Source organism: Ranitomeya imitator, chromosome 6, assembly GCF_032444005.1.
Source record: "Ranitomeya imitator isolate aRanImi1 chromosome 6, aRanImi1.pri, whole genome shotgun sequence".
Lineage (NCBI taxonomy): Eukaryota > Metazoa > Chordata > Amphibia > Anura > Dendrobatidae > Ranitomeya > Ranitomeya imitator.
This window is the reverse complement of record NC_091287.1, coordinates 72,944,705-72,967,904: the sequence shown is the minus strand read 5'-3', so window position 1 is coordinate 72,967,904 and position 23,200 is coordinate 72,944,705. Positions and strand designations below refer to the sequence as shown.

Sequence of the window (23,200 nt, the reverse complement as noted above, 5' to 3'; positions counted from 1 at the left end):
GGTCCGCCACAACACGGCGCAACCGTGTATATGCGTCGCTAATGTTAATCTATGGGGCAAAAACGCATCCTGCAGACAACTTTGCAGGATGCGTTTTTTCCCCTAAACGACGCATTGCGACGTATTGCAAAAAACGCCAGTGTGAAAGTAGCCTAAGTTACGTTGTTTCTTTACATGTATCTTTTTGTTTGGGTGATGGAATTTTAAATTAATCAAATAAACTTGGATACTATATATTTCCCATGAGCTGAAATAGAAAACGATGGGTGAGGACACCTGGCCGCTGTGGGTTCTGCGCGCCGAGGAGCAAGAAGTGGTGGTGAGCTGGTTGCCATCTTTCTCCTTTTTGTGCCATTTCCTGATGTCACACTCCCCTTAAGGCTCCTTTTATACTCTGCGTGTTTTCTCTGCTGGCTGCATTATGTCCCAGTAGGATCCCTTGGCTTCGATTTCAGTACTACCTTAAGTCAATAATCTGTGTGTGCAGTACTTATCATTTACTGTGAACCAAGACATCCAGGACAACCTGAAATACGTGTAGCAAATTATCATCCTCCAGTAGAGAAGTCCTAGTCGTCCAGGCAGCGAGGACGCAGCCTCCATCCGTTCAAGTTTGTAAAGTTAATTGCCGGCTGGTATTGAACTTCATTCGATGGGTGAGGGAGAGATGGCGGTGTGCTGCGGCTGCTGGGAGCAGTTCCCACTGTGGGAACAGATGTTAAAGGCGTATAAACATATGAGCGAGATATTACTAGTGACTCACGCTGACAAGGAACCTGCTGACGGAACCAGGAAGCTCAGCAAAATGGACATTCATCGTCTTGAGGAGCAGTACAATGGCATCAAGGAGAAGCAAAAGCTGCGGACACACATCATTGTCTTCAAACCAGGTACGTGGGGCTGTGTGTTCTCTGAACTGTGAGGCTGGAGACGTGAGATCTGTAAGAGGCGAGTACTGATCCAATGCAGGGATTGTGCATCTCACAACTTCTACAGTCGTCACCAAAGTCGCTTGTGGAATAAATGTTGGCTAGTCGTCACATATTGCACCATATTGAAATCGATATGTAACTTCCCATATTCCCTAAAGACGGTCCATAGCCCCCGTATAAAAGTTAGCTGCGCCGTGCACTGTATGAGCTGACGCTTTCTAACATAAGCCCAGATTATGGTAGAACGGGCACAGATATAGGCTATCCTTTTTAAGTCCAGATGCAGAAGAGGTGAATTATTTATTCTGTACATCATAATCGCTGAAGGAGTTAAAAGGTGTTGTCTCCGTATGGGCACACCGGCCAGGTGATCAAATGATCGAAACTCCAGAAACTCCAAGTGATGAACTGGGAGCCCCTTTAAGGAAAATATTAAATTCTGGTCATTCCTATGTACAGGGACAAGACTCATAAAACGGGGAATCCAAAGCTGGGGACCTCTTATGATACTCACATATGGAAAGGAGCTGTGATGAACTAACTCTTTTAGGTGCATATGAAAGTTCTTTCTTTAGTCGTATGAAGCTACACATGACGATATCGCTATAAACTGTATATTAGCCCACACATAGGGGAATGTCTCACCTGGGCCACAATAGCCCACTTTCCTTTATTACACATGACAAACTGCAATTGTCCCATTATCTGGATTTGATCCAGTAGACTTTTCTGTCTAAGGGGGACAAAACCATCCCTTAACCTGGATATTTTAAGAGATCTGATTGATGCAAAAATTAAAGGAGGTTTCTTTTTAGACAGTTTGCGCTTCTTGATGGACCTTAGGACCACTGAAATCCTGGCCTCTGAGGAGTGCCTTGTGTGGTGCATCTTCTAAAGTCCTGTAAAACAGTTTGCATATTCCAGCTACTTACCTTACCGATTATGCTCTAGCTATAACGGTGATGGCCTTACTAAAGGAATAAGACCACTTCAGCCAGCGGTTGGGGGCCACAATCACATATTGCCAACAGTCCTGAATTTGTTGAGGCGGTCTCAATTTTTCAGATGCGATCCCAGCAAATTCATGGCTGACACCAGTCAAAAAGGGGTGGACAATGTCGCAAGTTGGTGGTCATTTGTAAGTGATTCGTGGCAGATTTGGTACATTTCTGGGCAGAACTTAACACCCCTTTTCTGTCCATTGTTGATAACTTTGCAACCGCCTGATATGACTCCACTATTGAAGTCAAGTCAGTATATATAGAAGAAAAACTGGGGTGGTGAGGATGCTCAAACCTAGTGCAGAGGACTGGAGGTGGAAGGATGAAAAGGTACACAGCTGTTACGATTTCCACATGGTCCAAGTTATGTCTCCCACTCTCCAGCCACCGACAATCCTTAGAAGGCAAACTTCTCCTGGTTTCCAATCCACTATGGATCCAGGTATCCAAGCCTGCACGGGCCTCCGCTCCTCCAGGTGGAATAGGTTTCAGGCTGTATTTACACTTGCACTTGGTGTATCCCATGCACCACTCTGTAATACGTGCAGTCTTGGTGCAACTCTACACAATGACTGTAGCAATATAGAACAATCATGGAACCAAGGCACCAGACGTTCTCCTTAGAATTACCAGTTAGAATTTTTGTTCACAAAAATTTCACATGCGACATTTCAGCCAGGCAGGGGCATTATCAATCCGCACCTCTTACATTTATGGCTTGATAAAGGCCCTGCATGGCCGAAACGTCGCATATGAAATTTCTGTGTACAACAATTGTAATAAAGTGATTTGAAAGAAGACATATGATGCCTTGGTTTTTGGATTGTTTTAAGGCTGTATTTTATCACTAGACAACTCACAGAATAAACTTACCTTGTACCAGTCGGCATTTGTTTAACAGCCTGTTTACACAGGCTGACTGCACATACACACAGAACGATTGGTAATACAATAGTTTTATGTGCATAGTCAGATATCGTTCTCGGCAGCACATGTGCTGTTTACAAAAGACAATATGCTGCCGAGAATGAGGATTTTTAAACAAGGCTAAAAATCATTTCACCCAAAGAACGAGCATTTTGCTCATTTGTCAGGTGATTGGCAGGCTATTTACACTAGGTGATTATTGGAAACGAGCACTCCTAGGAATGCTGGATCATGATAAATGCACCCTAACTTAAAGGGCAACTGCAGCTCCAATAGAAACCAGATAGACATACCGACAATCTCTCCACTATTGATGTCAAACCTTTTCTTCTATCTTCTCATGACTGCTGCACCCACCAATCACGGTGGTGCTTGGCATTGGAGTAACCACACAAATCAAACTGGGCTTATTCCACTTGCTATACTAGCCCCTGCTGTGGGCAGCCAACATTCAGTCATTCCTAAGGCCAAATAAAGCATTATCACCTCGCGGCTCATTGGGTGACCAGTAAGGTAACCGGTGTTAGGTTCTACAGTCCATAAATAACTCAATGAGTCCACTTACGGTAAGTGCCTACATGTTTGCGTGTTAAGAATATATCCTCAATCATTGGGCAGTAAATGGAGTATTTACAGCTCTCCTGCCTTATACTGCCCCACACGGGGGAAGAAGGTAACTATGCTTTTTTTAATCTCGTACAACCCTCTGATAAATCTGTGAATTGGTCCAATGGTTGTTCCATAAGGTGACATTTTACAATCTTTTTCTATATGAATATCACTTATTTAAAGAAAAAAGGCAAAAAATAACTTTAAAGGGGCTATTCGTGACTTTGCTTATTTTTCTCTATGAAAACTTACAGGCAGGTAGCTGCCAACGACCTACTTGTTTTGTCCAGTGTCAATCTCTACCGGCTCAGAGTTTGCCCGGCTTCATTTCACCTTAGATCAACAGAGCAGCTCTTCTCTTCAGGTTTGCTCTTTCGATGGGGCATTACTGACATCATGCCGATTGGCAGCAGGGAGCCATGTGTCAATCAGCATGACATCGGCAGAGATGCCCCATCAACAGAGCATTAGAAGAAGCTGCTTTGTCAGTATAACGTCATGGGAAATCGTAGAATCGCCATCAGCAGTGATCGGTGACCGTTCTGGGCTGGCAGAGATCGGCCCTGGGCATAACAGGCAGGTAGTTAGCAAGTACCTGCCTGTAAGTTCTTAGGTCCATATGGAAAAATTGCCAAAGTCCTGCAAATCCCATTTAGGCTTATTTATATTTTCTTAAATCAAGTTACTTTGACTGCTTTTATACAGGGAGATAGGAAATGAGCATTCCCAGGAACACTGTCTAAACAGTCACCGGATGAACAATCAAAATGCTTGATCGTCAGGTGAAATGATCTTTACGATAGCTTAGAAATTGTCTTTATCGGCAGCACATTATCCTGTGTTAACATAACATATGCTGAAAAGAACACTGTGCACATAACAATTGTATTAACAGTCAATCTGTGCACATGGAAGTGAAGTTAGCCTGTCTAAGAACGCCATTAAACGACCACCAAACAGCTTACATGTTGCTAAACGGCCACGATCAGCCGGTGTTAATGCAGCCTTACAGCAGCAAAATAAATGGCAATGTTTACGTTTCACAAAGTCCTGGATAAAGCTAAATTCAAGCCAAAAGGGTAACAGTCATAAGAAGATTCAGTAAAAGCTTATAATCACTCTTGAAAGTTAATTGTAAGGTAAGCAAAGCATCTATGATCCGCTCCTACTCCGGGCACAAAGTCACCGCTTTGGCTAGCATACTGACATGTTACACTTAGCACATGAAATGCAAGATTTAAACAGAAATACATTCTTCAGGAAATCTAGATATTTATTACATCAACCTAAGGAAGTAGCCAGTATATATTTCCAAACATACTTATGTGCAGCTTATGCATATTGCTAAGTTCCCAGAGAGCAAATACACAGTTAAAAATCCACCGCGTTTTACAGCGCCTGCACCTGTAGTGCATCGTTCCAACAAAGCTTATGCACATCCTGTGAAATAGATTTGAAGAGTAAATTGATATCAGCTGTAGGTGTGAATTTCACCCTTTGCAAAGTGAAGGGTGAAATGTGCGACTTCCCTACTTTGCAATGACATGAGCGGCTGTAAACACCGTTGCGAACATCGCCGCCGCTAGATAAGGTTTTTCAATGCACGCAACGTATGAATTGTCCATTGCCACTTTTTATTTTACCATACATTGTGTGTAATACGACAATTAAACTTTGATGATATTTTCAACACCAATAATTCAACCCTTTCCGAAAAGGATGTAATAACATATGCTAGGTCGATAGATAAATGTACAGAAAGCAAAATGTGGCAGCAGGTTGCAGTATAGGTTTGGAGTGTACAGTTGTAAAAATTGGACTAGGAAAACCGATGTGCAAAACAGACATGCACAAACATACAGTATGTCTACATTTTTTTCTATTTTTTTTTTCAACCCCCTTCCCAAAAATGACAAAGTAAAGTACAAAGGTACACAACTAAAAAGCTACCAGGTGCAACAGAGTGCCGTATTGGTGTAGCAGGCATGTACGAATAGATGAGAAAAATGGTTTGCGACATGTACACTTTGTTTTGTAGACAGCTGTAGCTAAGTTTATGGATTTTAGGGAACTTTGCTTTGCATCTTTAGAAAACAATTAATCTTACTCGTCACAAATATTTTCACACAAAAATGCGAAAACTCCGTAGTCTCCTGTGACAAGCAATAACAACATCTCTGACTGACGCGGATTTCAGATTTTTTCTTCCTGGGAAAAAAATATTGTGCTCTCTTGCTTCTGCTATCTAGTGCATTAAAAATGAAGAATATATTTTTTAATTGTAAGTCAAATACAGCAGGACAGATGCCACTATCATGCTCGCAGGTGGCGCACATGGTTCGTGAACCCACTATGCCGCAGGGCCGGGCTTACCTAGGACTGGCGTGGCTAAGCAGCTACCTGGTTTTCACTGGAGCGCCCTGATGGTTGAGTCAGGCTTGAGCTACAGTTAGCCGCCAGGTACCACTCCTAGGCAGTCCCCAGTACTCCGGCTGCTCAGGCTCGCAAACACCGATAAGGACTCGGAGTCACTGACAGGCAGTATTTGGTCTTTCAGACTACTCAGGTTCTGAGTGAGCTGATAGAATGGACACTGACATGAAGTCACAGACGGGGCTGGTTTTGGATACTGTAACAGGCTCTGACAATACGGACTTCGGAACATTAAACAGGACTGACACAGGTGCAGGTACAAGTACAGACAGAACAGTTACAGGGTTCAGGTACTGTAAGTGCTACTTCTAAGGGTTTAGGTACCGACAGGTGCAGCTTCACGGTTCAGTGACCGTCAGGTGCAGCTTTAGGGTTCAAGGACCGACAGGTGCAGCTTTGGGTACTATAGGGGTTGCTCAGGCTCCTCCCTATTGGGGAGGATGCCTATTATATAAGATGTCTTCCAGCTATTAGATAGAGGCATTTTCAAACTATGTGTGCTGCCCCTTTAAGAGTAGGGATGCGCGTACACACTAGCTGTGCCACAGGGAAGTCTGTGCAGTGTGTACAGACAGCAGGAGGCAGGGAGACTTGTCGAGAGACAGTGGGGTGACCGAGTGGCTGCGGCAATGAGTATGTCGGCGTCCCTGCATGGAGGAGGAAGGGGAACCATACAGGGGCACCAGAATTAGCATTACATCCACTACATCGTATCACTGATCAAGGACACTAAAGCTGTCATTGCTGCTGGCACTTCCTCTATCTTGCTCTTTCCATATTACCGTAATTGAATTTGTGTTATATTCGGAGACTACTACACTCGTCATCCTCAAAGCTGCACTTATAGAACATATTACGGTCTAGAGTATTTGTTCAATATTTTAGGACTTTTTCTCCCTATCTCTATTGTCAAGTTGTGAGCTCTGATATCCTCTCAGCATTCTAAGTCACCCTAAAAAAGCTGCTGCATTGCCTGCCTTGGCTTTTTTAAAGGCTACTTCTTTTCCTTGATTGGCTGCGCTAAACCATGTGATCTGATAGCTGCAAGGCATTATAGGGTGGCCCGCTCCATTGCGTCTGAGGTCAGGTCAGCCTTCTGTGACTGAGGCAATCTTTCGCAACATGTAAAATGGGTGGCAGGCATGTTTTTGTGATTTTGCGAGAATAAAATCACATATTGTTTGAATTCACAAGAACCTGCAAATTTCATAAAATTCGTCTCAAATTCAATTCGATCATCACTATTGTAAGCTACTCGAAAGTAAAGAACCATATTAAAGAGCTCACAATTGGCAAAAATAAAACTTTGTTACTGCTGTTTGTAGTCCAACTTATACAATAGGATGACAAATTCATATTCATACATTGTCCACTGACTCCCACAAAAAAACATGTGCATATAATGTGGGAATATCTACTATATAATTGTCTAAGGGACAATTCCGTCTGTCCTTCTGTCTTTCTATCTGTCACGGATATTCATTGGTCGCGGCCTCTGTCTGTCTTGGAAATCCAAGTCACTGATTGGTCTCGCCAGCTGCCTGTCATGGCTGCCGCGACCAACCAGCGACTGCCACAGTCCGATAAGTCCCTCCATACTCCCTGCAGTCAGTGCCCTCTCCATACTCCCCGCAGTCAGTGCCCGAAGCCCCCTCCATACTCCCCGCAGTCAGTGCCCACTCCATACTCCCCGCAGTCAGTGCCCGCTCCATACTCCCCGCAGTCAGTGCCCGCTCCATACTCCCTGCAGTCAATGCCCGCTTCATACTCCCTGTAGTCAGTGCCCGCCGCCCGCTCCATACTCCCCGCAGTCAGTGTCCGCTCCATACTCCCCGCAGTCAGTGCCCGGCGCCTGCTCCATACTCCCCGCAGTCAGTGCCCGCTCCATACTCCCCTCCAGTCACCGCTCACACAGGGTTAATGCCAGCGGTAACGGACCGCGTTATGCCGCAGGTAACTCACTCCGTTACCGCCGCTATTAACCCTGTGTGACCAAGTTTTTACTATTGATGCTGTCTATGCCTATGCAGCATCAATAGTAAAAAGATCTAATGTTAAAAATAATTTTAAAAAAACAAAAAAACCTGCTATTCTCATCTTTTGTAGTCCGACAATGCGCTCGCGCCTGCCGCCAGCTTCCGGTCCCAGAGATGCATTGCAAAATTACCCAGAAGACTTAGCGGTCTCGCGAGACCGCTAAGTGATCTGGGTAATTTTGCAATGCATCCTGGGAACGCAAGATGGCGGCAGTCGCGCGCGCGTCGCCAGAGGTTCGCTGGATCTACGCTGGATCCCACCGGCGGGTGAGTATATAACTATTTTTTATTTTAATTATTTTGTTTAAAAGGGATATGGTGCCCACACTGCTAAATACTACGTGGGCTGTGTTAGATACCGCGTGGCTGCTATATACTACCTGGCCAGTGTTAGATACTATGTGGGCTGTGTTATATACTGTGTGGGCTGCGTTATATACTACATGGATGCTATATACTACGTGGGCAGTGTTATATACTACATGGCGGTGTTCTATACTGCGTGCTATATACTACATGGCCACTGTTAGATACTATGTGGGCTGTGCTATATATTACGTGGGCTGTGTTATATATTACGTGGCCAGTGTTACATACTACGTGGGCTGTGTCATATACTGCGTGGCTGTTATATACTGCGTGGCTGCTATATACTGTGTGGGCTGTGTTATATATTAGGTGGCCAGTGTTACAGACTACGTGGGCTGTGCTATATACTGCGTGGCTGCTATATACTGTATGGGCTGTGTTATACACTACGTGGGCTGTGTTATTAACTGCGTGGCCTATATTAACGCATCGGGTATTCTACAATATGTATGTATGTATATAGCAGCCACATGGTATATACCACAGGTCACGTAGTACTCCTATATACTACGTGGCCTGTACTATATACTATGTGGCTGCTATATACATACATACATATTCTAGAATACCCGATGTGTTAGAATCGGGCCACCATCTAGTATACTGTATATGCGACAAGTATAGTTAGCGTAATTATTAGGGTAGTTTATACCTTTTGCAAACTACAGAAAAAAAAGTAAAGCGAAAGAACACTTAAGTGAGCTTCTCAAGGAGCCGATAATGATGCAATGGGGCTCTTATCTCGGACTATAACTTCTGAGGAGTTGACATGGTGCCATACCGGTCTGTGAACCATCTGTATGACCCACAACCCTGCAATGCTGCCTTTGGTTTATTTTCTACACAATGCTCCATTATTTCATTTATCGCTATACCTGAGGAGTAGGCAGCACTCAGGAACTTGGAAGTTTGATTTGGCAAAATGTTCCCTCCATCTGAGTTACTTGCCCCTATCAGACACCTCTGATTAACTGTTTAATCTGTCTGAAGACGGGAGTGTTGTACACAGCCCTGTATCTGCTGGGTGTGTCTCTTATCTTACATAAATAACCCCAGCCACAAATATAAACTGTAGTCAGCAATGCATAATACTGGAAAACAGATCCACAAAAAAAGATAAACAGGTGTGTACCAATAAATCCTAGATCCAGCACAGAAAGGCAGCAAATTTATACAAGAGTATAATATCTACCGTAATATATTACATTTGTTTAAAACATATATTCCATGTTAAAAAAAAACAAACATACGTATATGTATAGTGGGGAAATATCACATACCCGAGCTGACAAAAAAAGAAGAGAAAGTAGTGTGCGAAACGCACATTGGGGAGCGGGCATCTTTAGGCTGTGTGCACACGTTCCAAATTTTTCATGTTTTTTTGCTATAAAAGTGCGATAAAACTGAGAAAAAACCGCATCCATTAACCCCTTTACCCCCAAGGGTGGTTTGCACGTTAATGACCAGGCCAATTTTTACAATTCTGACCACTGTCCCTTTATGAGGTTATAACTCTGGAACGCTTCAATGGATCCCGGTGATTCTGACATTATTTTCTCGTGACATATTGTACTTCATGATAGTGGTAAAATTTCTTTGATATTACCTGCGTTTATTTGTGAAAAAATGGAAATTTGGCGAAAATTTCACAATTTTCCAACTTTGAATTTTTATGCAATTAAATCACAGAGATATGTCACACAAAATACTTAATAAGTAATATTTCCCACATGTCTACTTTACATCAGCACAATTTTGGAACCAAAATTTTTTTTTGTTAGGGAGTTATAAGGGTTAAAAATTGACCAGCAATTTCTCATTTTTACAACACCATTTTTTTTAGGGACCACATCTCATTTGAAGTCATTTTGAGGGGTCTATATGATAGAAAATACCCAAGTTTGACACCATTCTAAAAACTGCACCCCTCAAGGTGCTCAAAACCACATTCAAGAAGTTTATTAACCCTTCAGCTGTTTCACAGGAATTTTTGGAATGTTTAAATAAAAATGAACATTTAACTTTTTTTCACAAAAAATTTACTTCAGGTCCAATTTGTTTTATTTTACCAAGGGTAACAGGAAAAAATGGACCCCAACGGTTGTTGTACAATTTGTCCTGAGTACGCCGATACCCCACATGTGGGGGTAAACCACTGTTTGGGCGCATGACAGAGCTCGGAAGCGAAGGAGGGCAATTTAACTTTTCAATGCAAAATTTACAGGAATTGAGATGGGACGCCATGTTGCGTTTGGAGAGCCACTGATGTACCTAAACATTGAAACCCCCCACAAGTGACACCATTTTGGAAAGTAGACCCCCTAAGGAACTTATCTAGAGGTGTGGTGAGCACTTTGACCCACCAAGTGCTTCACAGAAGTTTATAATGCAGAACCGTAAAAATAAAAAATCATATTTTTTCACAAAAACCATCTTTTTGCACCCAATTTTTTATTTTCCCAAGGGTAAGAGAAGAAATTGGACCCCAAAAGTTGTTGTACAATTTGTCCTGAGTACGTTGAAACCCCATATGTGGAGGTAAACCACTGTTTGGGCGCATGGGAGAGCTCGGAAGGGAATGAGCGCCGTTTGACTTTTCAATGCAAAATTGACAGGAATTGAGATGGGACGCCATGTTGCATTTGGAGAGCCACTGATGTGCCTAAACATTGAAACCCCCCACAAGTGACACCATTTTGGAAAGTAGACCCCCTAAGGAACTTATCTAGAGGTGTGGTGAGCACTTTGACTCACCAAGGGCTTCACAGAAGTTTATAATGCAGAGCCACAAAAATAAAACAAAAATTTTTTCCCACAAAAATTATTTTTTAGCCCCCAGTTTTGTATTTTGCCGAGTGTAACAGGAGAAATTGGACCCCGAAGGTTGTTGTCCAATTTGTCCTGAGTACGCTGATACCCCATATGTGGGGGGGAACCACCGTTTGAGCGCATGGCAGAGCTCGGAGCGGAAGGAGCATCATTTGGAATGCAGACTTAGATGGATTGGTCTGCAGGCGTCACATTGCGTTTGCAGAATCCCTAATGTACCTAAACAGTAGAAACCCCCCACAAGTGACCCTATATTGGAAATTAGACCCCCCAAGGAACTTATCTAGATGTGTTGTGAGAACTTTGAATCCCCAAGTGTTTCACTACAGTTTATAACGCAGAGCCGTGAAAATTAAATATTCTTTTTTTTTTGCCACATAAATTATTTTTTAGCCCCCAGTTTTGTATTTTCCCAAGGGTAGCAGGAGAAATTGGACCCCAAAAGTTGTTGTCCAATTTGTCCTGAGTACGCTGATACCCCATATGTTGGGGTAAACCCGTGTTTGGGCACACGGAAGAGCTTGGAAGGGAAGAAGCACAGTTTTACTTTTTCAACGCAGAATTGGCTGGAATTGAGATCGGACGCCATGTCGCATTTGGAGAGCCCCTGATGTGTCTAAACAGTGGAAACCCCCCAATTATAACTGAAACCCTAATGCAAACACACCGCTAAACCTAATCCCAACGGTAACCCTAACCACACCCCTAACCCAGACACACCCCTAACCCTAATCCCAACCGTAAATGTAATCTAAACACTAACCCTAAATTTAGCCCCAACCCTAACTGTAGCCTTAACCCTAGCCCCAACCCTAACCCTAGCCCTAACCCTAGCCCCAACCCTAACCCTAATGGGAAAATGGAAATAAATACATTTTTTTAATTTTTTTTATTTTTCCCTAACTAAGGGGGTGATGAAGGGGGGTTTGATTTACTTTTATAGCGGGTTATTTAGCGGATTTTTATGATTGGCAGCCGTCACACACTGAAAGACACTTTTTATTGCAAAAAAGATATTTTTTGAGTTACCACATTTTGAGAGCTATACTTTTTTCATATTTGAGTCCACAGAGTCATGTTAGGTCTTGTTTTTTGCGGGACGAGTTGACGTTTTTATTGGTAACATTTTCGGGCACGTGATATTTTTTGATCGCTTTTTATTCCGATTTTTGTGAGGCAGAATGACCAAAAACCACCTATTCATGAACTTCTTTTGGGGGAGGTGTTTATACCGTTCAGCGTTTGGTAAAATTGATAAAGCAGTTTTATTCTTCGGGTCAGTACGATTACAGCGACACCTCATTTATATCATTTTTTTATGTTTTGGCGCTTTTATACGATAAAAACTATTTTATAGAAAAAATAATTATTTTTGCATCGCTTTATTCTGAGGACTATAACTTTTTTATTTTTTTGCTGATGATGCTGTGTGGCAGCTTGTTTTTTGCGGGACAAGATGTCGTTTTTAGTGGTACCATGGTTATTTATATCCGTCTTTTTGATCGCGTGTTATTCCACTTTTTGTTTGGCGATATGAGAATAAAGCACTGTTTTTTGCCTTTTTTTTTTTACGGTGTTCACTGAAGGGGTTAACTAGTGATATAGTTTTATAGGTGGGGTCGTTACGGACGCGGCGATACTAAATATGTGTACTTTTATCGTTTTTTTTTTATTTAGATAAAGAAATGTGTTTATAGGAACAATATTTTTTTGGGGGGGGAATTTTTTTGGAATTTTTTTTTATTTATTTTTTTTACACATTGGATTATTTTATTTTTTTTTTACACTATAACATTGCCCCAGGGGGAAGGGGCATCATGTTATAGTGTAAGATTGCTGATCTGACAATTTGCTGTGCAGTGTGTCAGATCAGCGATGTGACATGCACAGCTCCAGGCTTCACAGTGCCTGCTCTGAGCAGGCTCTGTGAAGCCACCTCCCTCCCTGCAGGACCCGGATGCCGCTGCCATTTTGGATCCGGGCCCGCTGCAGTGAAAAAGGTAAGAGACCCTCGCAGCAACGCGATCACATTGCGTTGCTGCGGGGGTCTCGGGGAAGCCCGCAGGGAGCCCCCTCCCTGTGCGATGCTTCCCTATACCGCTGGCACACCGCGATCATGTTTGATCGCGGTGTGCCGGGGGTTAATGTGCCGGGGGCGGTCCGTGACCACTCCTTGCACATAGCGCCAGATGTCAGCTGCGATAGGCAGCTGACACCCGGCCACGATCGGCCGCGCTCGGCCGCGCTCCCCCCGTGAGCGCGGCTGATCGCTATGACGTACTATCCCGTCGAGGGTCAGATAGGCCCAGGTCACCTCGACGGGATAGTACGTCCAAGGTCAGGAAGGGGTTAAGCATCCTATTAATAGAATGCAATCCGCAATTTTTTTTAAAAACGCAGCATGTTCATTAATTTTGCGGATTTTTCGCGGATTTCCCGCTATTTAATGCATTGGGAAGCTCCGGGAAAAAAACGCAAAAAATCTGCACAAAAAACGCATGCGGATTTCCTGCAGAAAAAGTCCGGTTTTGTTCAAGAAATCTCTGCAAAGAATCCTGACGTGTGCACATAGCCTTAGTGTTGTTTGGGGTAACTATTCAATACATTACAGATCATGTGTAAGCGTATATATAACGTGCTTAGATATTTACAGATGATATGAACTTTAATGAAAGCATCTATATTCATTTGATTATGTTCAATATTATTGTGTCCCTTGCGGACAGTCATGGATTCATTATTTACTGATCACATGATCCCGTTTCCTATTACACCCCTACCCCTATGTGTCCGCTCATGCGTGTGATATTTCCTCGGTATACAATATGTATGTTTTTTAACATGATAGAATATATGTTTTAAACAGAAGTAATAAATACGTTTTACTCTAGTATAAGTGTGGTGCCCTTCTGTGTAGGATCTGCAATGCCATATTGGCAGAATTGTTATTTGGCTCTATGGTCAGCATTGTTAGTTGCAGCACCGAGTTCCTGGGTTGGATCCCTACCAAGGTCTCTGGGGCTGATTTACTAATCCTATCTCATTTTTAGACAGTACAAACTTGGGTTGCATTTACACTGGCCAATAAACTTTACATTTACCAAAAACTAAATTACGGTAAACTGAATCTGTCAGCAGGTAGAGAGTCTGATTACAGTGATGTGTGACTTACAGGACTGTGTTTTGCTGTTTCAATACAATCAGTATTTTATTAGCAAGAGATTATCGCTACAGGACAACTGGTCTCGGGCCTCCTAGTCCAACCCTGCCTCCAGCACTGATTGGCCGCTGTCACTATACAATGTACTCACAGAGCTGTGATGTAGGCAAGGTTATACTGGGCTCAACAACTGAGCTCTGCTAAATCTGCAGCAGAGAAAACTGCGACTTTATCATAACTGCTGCACCCAGTAAACCAAGTGATGCATCGCTGGAATCAGGGTCTCTGTCCCTACATCAGGCAGTTGTCAGATTACATAGTGAAAACCTGCCAACAGATTCCCTTTAAGGCGAAAAATTTCAACCAACTAATATGGCTAAGTTCACATTTCCATTTTGCACATTGCATTTGTGTGGTCTGCTTAGAGCAACAGATAAAAGGAACTCATGCAAGACCCATCTGTTGCATAATGGATACAAGAAAAGCAGAAAGTCTCCATGAATTATTCTGGAGTTCATTTGGGTTCAGTTTTGTGTCAGTTTTTAGAACAGAAGACAATAGTCAGCATGTAGAACGATTCTGTTGTAAAACCTGATGCATGACAGAACTCAGATGTGTCCATAATCAGTGGGGCCCCTCAGCTTATGTTGGCTTCAGTTATGGACAGATCCATTTCTCACATTAAAGGGAACCTGTCACCCCGAAAATCGCGGGTGAGGTAATCCCACCGGCATCAGGGGCTTATCTACAGCATTCTGTAATGCTGTAGATAAGCCCCCGATGTTACCTGAAAAAGGAGAAAAAGACGTTAGATTATACTCACCCAGGGGCGATCCCGCTGCTGGTCAGGTCGGATGGGCGTCTCCGGTCCGCTGCGGCGCCTCCTATCTTCTTTCCATGACGTCCTCTTCTGATCTTCAGCCATGGCTCCGGCGCAGGCGTACTTTGCTCTGCCCTCTTGAGGGCAGAGGATAGTACTGCAGTGCGCAGGCGCCGGAAAGGTCAGAGGGCCGGCGCCTGCGCACTGCAGTACTTTGTCTGCCCTCGACAGGGCAGAGCAAAGTACGCCTGCGCCGGAGCCGTGGCTGAAGATCAGAAGAGAACGTCATGGAAAGAAGATAGGAGGCTCCGCAGCGGACCGGAGACGCCCATCCGACCTGACCAGCAGCGGGACCGCCCCTGGGTGAGTATAATATAACGTCTTTTTCTCCTTTTTCAGGTAACATCGGGGGCTTATCTACAGCATTACAGAATGCTGTAGATAAGCCCCTGATGCTGGTGGGATTACCTCACCCGCGATTTTCGGGGTGACAGGTTCCCTTTAACTCCGTCTTGTCTGTTCCTCCAACAGACCAAACACCAGAAAGTTTAAATGGAAAAGTGAACTTGGCCAAGTGCAGAAGCTCATCTTGTCAGAACTCAATGGTGCAGAGATCTGCTATTGCGTCTGCCAGGATCCATCTGAACCTGCTCACCATTTCTTTACGATGCAGTAGTCTTACAAGATGCAAATTGTAGCACATATTGTGCAACTGCTTTTGTTGCACATCTCTTGCTAGTATGTCCAAGAACTGTACATGTTTCATGCTCTGTAACCTGCCATTCACTCTTATTTATTGGGTGTTTCTCTTTCTAGCAACATTCCTCCAGCACTATAGATGTTGGAACTTTCTTTTCTTCACTTTCCAGCATGCATTGCACCTGCTATTGCCCACTTGCTTGCCTGCTCTGCCTCACTAGTATGCTTGTAAGCAATTTAACAGACAGCAGAGCAGGAATAAAGACAAACAGACCCATTCCCTCTTGCCGAACAGTATCTCTACTACTAGAGAATGTGGTAGATCGGCTCACTCAGCTGTACTTGGAGGTAGACACAGGCACACTGTAACTTTAGGAATGTCCTTGGTTTATTAGATGCGGCATAAACCAAAGTGGAGCACAAAGTAAACATGGTCCTCTGGGCAAAACAAAACAAAATGGTAGCACTAGGCACAGTCCTTGTATTAGCGAGAATCAGCCCACTCTGGGTTAGCAAGACCCACCGCTCAGGTATCAGCAAACCAAATACACATCTCTGGAGTGTTCTTCTCCAGACACTGAATAACTACTTCCTCTAGAGGCCAGCTATTTAAGCCCCAGACCACACCCTGGGGAGGAGATATGATGGACATCCTCCTGCCGGCTCTATGGATGTCCACATAAAACTCAACCCATTATACAAATTAGCTGTAAAACCGCACCACCCTTAGTGTGTTGGAAGAAAATCTCTGGGCTTTATATCACTGACACCATTAAGCGCAGAGACACATATCTCCCCTCCAGCACTTTACCAGTGACTTTGTCACAAGACGTATTACACTGACAACAGACAGTGGATAACAGATTAGACAGAAGAGAACTGTCTGGTTGCTGGCACTATAGGGCAAGTATTTTTTTTAATTTTTAAAGGGAACCTGTCACCCCCAAAATTGATGGCGAGGTAAGCTCACCGTCATCAGGGGCTTATCTACAGCATTCTGTAATGCTGTAGATAAGCCCCCAATGTAACCTGAAAGAGGCGAAAAAGAGGTTAGATTATACTCACCCAGGGTCGGTCCCACTGCGGTCCGGTCAAATGGGTGTCTCAGGTCCACACCGGCGCCTCCTATCTTCATTCCATGACGTCCTCTCCTGGTCTTTACGATGCGGCTCCGGAGCAGGCGTACTTTGTCTGCCGTGTTGAGGACAGAGCAAAGTACTGCAGTGCGCAGGCGCTGGGCCTCTCTGACCTTTCCGGCGCCTGCGCACTGCAGTACTTTGCTCTGCCCTCAACACGGCAGACAAAGTACGCCTGCGCCACAGCCGCGGCGTGAAGACCAGAAGAGGAAGTCATGGAATGAAGATGGGAGGCGCTGTTCCGGACCTGAGACACCCATCGGAGCAGGATCGCCCCTGGGTGAGTATAATTTAACCTCTTTTTCTCCTCTTTCAGGTAACATCAGCGGCTTATCTACAGCATTACAAAATGCTGTAGATAAGCCCCTGATGATGGTGAGCTTACCTCACCATCGATTTTGGGGGTGACAGGTTCCCTTTAAATACATTTTGTAGATTGCCTATTTAGCACAAGATGTAAGCACAGTGAGCCCACATAATCACCTTTTTCTTCACTTTTCTGTTATTTGTAGTTCAAGTGTAACAGGATTCTGTCAGTGGTCACCTGGCAATTCTAAAATGGCTAGCATGGACAGGCTTAGCGCAAGCCACTCCGATTATCAGATCCAAGGGGTTGCCTTGTCCTTCACAATTTAACCCCTGTACAGAGATCTGGACCTAGGCCTGGGTCACACTTGCTTCTGCAATGCCAGAAACTCCCGCGAGTCTCTCGCATCAATACCCAGCACTGCCGCCGGCACTCGGGACCGGAGTGTGCGGCTGCATGTATTTCTATGCAGCTGAGCGCTCCGGTCCGAACTGCCAGCGGCAATGCCGGTATTGATGCGAGACACTTGCAAGTATAACACCGGCCTTAAACTGAGCATCCTGGGCCTAAGACGACTAGCTGAAAACAAGGAATAATACTTCTAGGAGCTGATCAGACAGGACTAAACCAGAGGAGTGAAAGACCGTATCTGGCAGCTTTCAGCAGTAAGCTGGAAGCTTAAGTAGGGTGCGGCGCTGTTCAATTGGCCTGAGCAGGGAGCTGAACAGCACACACCCATACTGTCAGACAGGATGGTACTGCAGATCCCAGCCGCCCTGACCTAAATGACTGGACAGAGCCTGCTCCCTCCAGAGCTTCTGGTTCCACTGTCTCTTGGATCACCGGCACTGCCCGCAGAATGAATGCGGCGGCCCCCAGAAGATGTCACAGGAGCAGGTCCTGATGGAGATGTGACATAAGGCAGATTTAGCAAGAGATTGTGTGTCTTATTGGTGAATCCGGCACACCCTGCACGGAGGAGAAACTCCTGCGCCAACATTAATCACACCCAGCTCATTTTTATTACATTTGAGAATATTTACTGATTTCATCGCCACTAGTTATAATAAGGCGTGCAACAGAACTGTTCTGACTAGATTAACCGTACCAGCTTCTTTCAACTTTCTCAGACTTCAATACGTTTCCTTCAATATATATCACTGTCTGCAAAGCCGCCTTGTCACATACAGGTTTATATGCAGATATATTATATATATACGGTATATATATACACACACGAGGGGCGATCCAAAAGTAATGATAATCAATACTAAACACAATGAATATATTCAAAAAATTAATTTATTTTTCTACATAGTCTCCTAACAAGTCTATACATTTAGTCCATCTCTTTTCTAAACTTAGAATTCCCTTCAAAAAAAATTCTTGATCTTGACCCTCAAAAAAATCCCCAACAGCGGTTATCACGTCGCTATTGTCGTCAAATTTCTTGCCCCGGAGGTGTTCCTTGAGCCGAGGAAAGATAAAGAAGTCACTGGGGGCTAGATCTGGTGAATAGGGGGGTGTTACACCCGTTCAAAGCCCGCTTCTTGAATGGTAGCCATGGTAACAGCAGCTTTGTGAGCCGGCGCGTTATCTTGGTGAAACAACACTCCAGCCCGCAGTTTGCCGCGCCTTTTCTCCTTGATAGCCTCCCGCAATCTTCTTATTTGTTCTGCGTAGTAGGAGCCCGTAATAGTGGCTCCCTTCTCCAAATAGAACACCATAATAATTCCTTCAGCGTCCCAAAAAACGGACGCCATTCCCTTCCCTGCTGAGCTTGACACTTTGAATTTCTTCGGCGTCGGTTCGTCGGCTCGTTTCCATGTCATCGATTGTTGTTTAGTTTCGGGATCAAAGTGGTGGATCCAGGTCTCGTCCATGGTCAAAAAACGTGACAAAAAATTTTCCTTGTCTGCTTGGAACTTTTCGAGATTTGCTATTGAAATGTCAACTCGTTTCTTCTTTTGCTCGTCAGTTAACATTTTTGGCACCCAACGCGCGGAGACCTTTCTCATATGCAATTCTTTTGCAAGGATTCTTTGAATACTGCCATATGAGATCCATGGGACCTCAGCTACATGCCTGATAGTCACTCTTCGATCTGCCAATACAACTTCTTCAACTTTTTTCACGTTTTCTTCATTGAGGGACGTGGATGGGCGTCCTTGACGATGTTCATCTTCCGTCGATGTTCTTCCCAGCTTAAATTCCTTGGCCCAGCGTGCAACTGTGGAATATGGAGGAGAAGAGTCCCCCAATGTTTCCACCAAGTCGCTGTGTATGTCTTTGGTAGTCATTTTTTTCAAGCAGAGGTATTTGATGACAGCTCTGAGCTCGTTTTTTTCCATTTTGATGTTCACTCCTCGGCAGTTCATATTCAAATGAATGTAGCTCCCGGGAATCGTGGTCTATTTAAGTAATTTTTTTTTTCCTGGACTAGTGGGTACCTAAGAGAGAAGAAAACATTTTATTTTAATTTCTGTGTCCAATAGAAATAACCGATCATTACTTTTGGATCGCCCCATATATATATATATATATATATATATATATATATATATATATATATATATATATATATATATATATATATATATTGTGTGTGTATGTATAGTTCAGTAACTCCTGGTTTATAAAATGGTCCCGGATACTTTGAGTCTTGCGTTGGCATTGTGAACAGCAGTGCACTGTACAGCACCTAGAGACACATCAGCTTTGACTTGTTTAATCTAGAAACTGGATTTCCTCCAAAACACAAAGCCCACTGCCACGTGTACAAAATTACTGCATATAAACCTGTATGTGCCAAGGCGGCTTTGTAAACAGTGTTCAATTAACCCCCATGCTACAAAGAGAAACCTGGACAAAAGAAAAGGAGCGCTAATAGCTTTAACACACATTAAATATCATTTACTACTGTAATCATTTAAATGGCACCGACATATTCCACGGCACTGTAGAGAATGTCATCCTTCACATCAGTCCGTGTCCTCACAAAGTTACAAATTAACCAATTAGTATGGGGCTTTTTTTTGTAATGAAAAGAGACCAAAGCAAATTCTGGAAGCACAAACTCCATGCAGATAAACCTCTGCAAATTTGAATTCTGGACCCCCGAGCTGAAGGCTAACCACTAAGCCAAGTGGGAACCTCTGTAGGCACATTGGCAGGTTATATAAATGCTTGTCGGCCAATACACATTATAGGTTATTTTTGTAGTAATGTGATGTGCTAGTCATGAGAAATCTATTCTGGAAGTCATGTGAAAATCAGGCTGGATGTGCACTGGGGGCGCGTCAATGCACTTGAAAGAAGTACTCCAAGTGCAACGACACACCCCAGAGCACTTCCAGCCTAATTTGCATTAGTTTCTACACCTGAATCCTCATGACTGGCAGACTGGCATATAGGATCTGTACAAAAAGGGTATTATGTTTCCTTAAGGAGAAGTGCCTATACAGCCATACCACTACTTCCATATGTAAAAACGTGCTGACTGGTTACCTTTAAGACTTAGGGAGCAGGAAGACAGGATAACCACTAATATTTTGGTGTAATTTCCTGATGTAAGGAACTTTGGTTCCTTGCTGGTTCACCATTACAGTAAAAATCTTGAAAAATAAAAAAAAATCCAATTACAAAATAATTATTTTTAATTCACATTTCTTTTGCAGGTGACAATGAACTGATTTTACGAGAACCAGATGTGAACACTGTCCAAGTCAACGAGAGAGTCAGAAAACATAAGACCTTTAAGGACCAGATCCCTGTTAAGAAGGTGACTCTAGAGTTGTCCGACAAGAACTATCTGAAGGACAAAAATGGCACTTGGCACGCACATCTGAATATTCATCGAATGGTGCAGCTGAGTAGTCGGCCGGCTCTTGAGACAAGCACACCAGACAAAACTGTACTGTTTGATCGACTCCTGTGCTCAGAAAGTGAGCCGATAAATGTCCCAGCGCCCAGTGCCAAGACACTGGCAATGAAGGACCTGAATGGAGACCAGCACTCGGTTAGCTGTGTCCGCAGGAAATCTTCCCTTAAGAACCCGATTCTTGCATCGTGGAGTCAGTGCTCACTGCCGACCTCCAGGCCGAGCTCTCCTACAGAGAAACTGGTCTACTATCCTTTCCCTCAGAAGAAAAATCCCCGCATTTCAGAAGCTGCCAGGAAGCTGGGTTTATATGTAACACATTAAAGTCAATGTTTGGAAATCCGTCAAACAGCAATGTGACCTTCATACGAACTAGTTTCATATCTGCTTGCACCTTACTTCTGGAGTGAATAGTTGACTTTGGACTGATGAATAAAATGTCTGTTACTAGGTTTATAGAGCATCTGTTACTAGGGCGAGTACATAGCATTATAGTACCTACCTGATATCCTAATACATGTAGCGGGGGCACTTTCTTCTACTAAACTGCGCCTTACAGGGTTCATCCGCTACTTTTAAATTAATGATGTTGATAGGTCCTCAATATCACATCGGTAGAGGTCCAACACCCAGAGCCCCCACCGGTCAGCTGTCAAAACTCCTCTTGGCTGGATGTAAACAGCTATGGCCACTGTTTAGTGGCTGCTGTCGGGTACTGCAGATCAGCTACTATTGACCAGAATGGGAGCCGAGGCGCAGTACCTGGCAGAGACCACTAAACAGTGTACAGAGTCGGGGGCTCCACTCCGAACACAGTTTACATCCAGACATTGCTGGAAGTGGTAAAAGCTGATGGGTGCTGGCGCCGGATGTTGGGCCTCCACTGATCAGATATAAATCTTAGATATAAAAGTAGTGGACAACAACGGTTTGTACATCAGTCAGAATGAGGAGCGTGCAGGAATAAAATGCGCCAAATTCATTTAGAGGCCAACGCCCCTTAATGACTTAGGAGCATCTTATCAGTGGTGTGCGCATTCATGCGCCTCGACAGAAATGTTACTCCAGTCTGAGACTAGAGTAACTTTTCTGGTGTAAAAAATGCTGACACTTTTGAAGAATTTGACTGGTGAATTGTTGATTTGTGCAATCTAAAAGATATCAGAATTAATCAAGAGACAATGTTGAAATGTGTGGGTCTCCGTTCATTTGACTCCTAAGAATAGCCGTTTGTGTGTAGTGTAAGTATTAATAGAAATTAAGTTGTTTTACAATTTGATAGTTTAGAGCAGGGGTGTCAAACTGCATTCCTCGAGGGCCGCAAACCATGCATGTTTTCAAGAATTCCTTAGCTTTGCACAAGGCGCTGTAATCATTATGTGTGTAGGTGATTAAATTATCACCTGTGCAGTACAAGGAAATCCTGAAAACATGACCTGTTTGCAGCCCTCGAGGAATGCAGTTTGACACCCCTGGTTTAGAGCGTTAAATGGGATGTCCCACGAACAAAGTACATTTTAATGAATAGATCTTAGAATAATAAGTTCCATAAGTTAATGTTTACAAAAAAAAAGTTCCTGCGTGGGGATGATCTTATAATGGTGCCTCTGCTATGTACTTTTATTTGCAACCATGTGCATCTGCTCCAGTTCATGGGTCAGCACACACCACACCTCCTGGCGAGAGGGGAAACATAAGTCACTTACGATAAGGAAGTATACAGACAAAACAGCAGGGCTCACAGTTGCTACTTTCTGAGGTGACACATTTCCCTGCTTGTTTTATCACAGGCGTGAATGTTTTCTGCTGTCTCCAACCCTTTGAACTCATCATAAATCAAGTCAGTGATATAAGAGCTCGAGTGGCCCACTGAGCTTTTATGTCACTGACTAGATTTATGATAAGCTCACAGGATCGGTGACGCAGCAGAGACACCCACTCCTATGATAAAACAGGCAGGGAAGCATGTTACCTCAGAAAACAGCAGTTGTGAATTCCTGTTTTCAGTAAGCAGTGAACTAAAGCAGCTCTGCAGAGTCAGACACAGCCATTACACAGTACA

At 43.7% G+C, this 23,200-nt stretch overlaps 2 protein-coding genes across 4 annotated transcripts in view; one reads left to right on the top strand and one right to left on the bottom strand.

The window, feature by feature from the left end:
- The window catches only part of XYLB (xylulokinase), a 275,014-nt gene that overhangs the window by 198,534 nt on the left and 53,280 nt on the right, over positions 1–23,200 (bottom strand). The window contains exon 1 of one of the 3 annotated variants that reach the window (XM_069729771.1): positions 20,766–20,787. The exons of the other annotated variants lie outside the window; for them this stretch is intronic. The gene's annotated coding sequence lies outside the window, so the exon portion shown is untranslated. Of the gene's footprint in view, positions 1–20,765; positions 20,788–23,200 lie in introns of those variants that run through there. 3 annotated transcript variants of the gene reach the window in all.
- Positions 550–21,604, top strand: C6H9orf152 (chromosome 6 C9orf152 homolog). Its single transcript, XM_069729773.1, has 2 exons — positions 550–890; positions 20,936–21,604. The coding sequence occupies exons 1-2, from the start codon at positions 653–655 to the stop codon at positions 21,460–21,462; spliced, it is 765 nt and encodes a 254-aa protein (XP_069585874.1). The 5' UTR covers positions 550–652; the 3' UTR covers positions 21,463–21,604.

What these genes read in the sequence shown, in the direction of transcription:
- C6H9orf152 (XM_069729773.1), top strand. Translation starts at nt 653, where the DNA reads ATGGGTGAGGGAGAGATGGCGGTGTGCTGCGGCTGCTGGGAGCAGTTC. An exon ending in CATCATTGTCTTCAAACCAG is followed by an intron (nt 891 to 20,935) that starts GTACGTGGGGCT and finishes TTTCTTTTGCAG; the next exon opens with GTGACAATGAACTGATTTTA.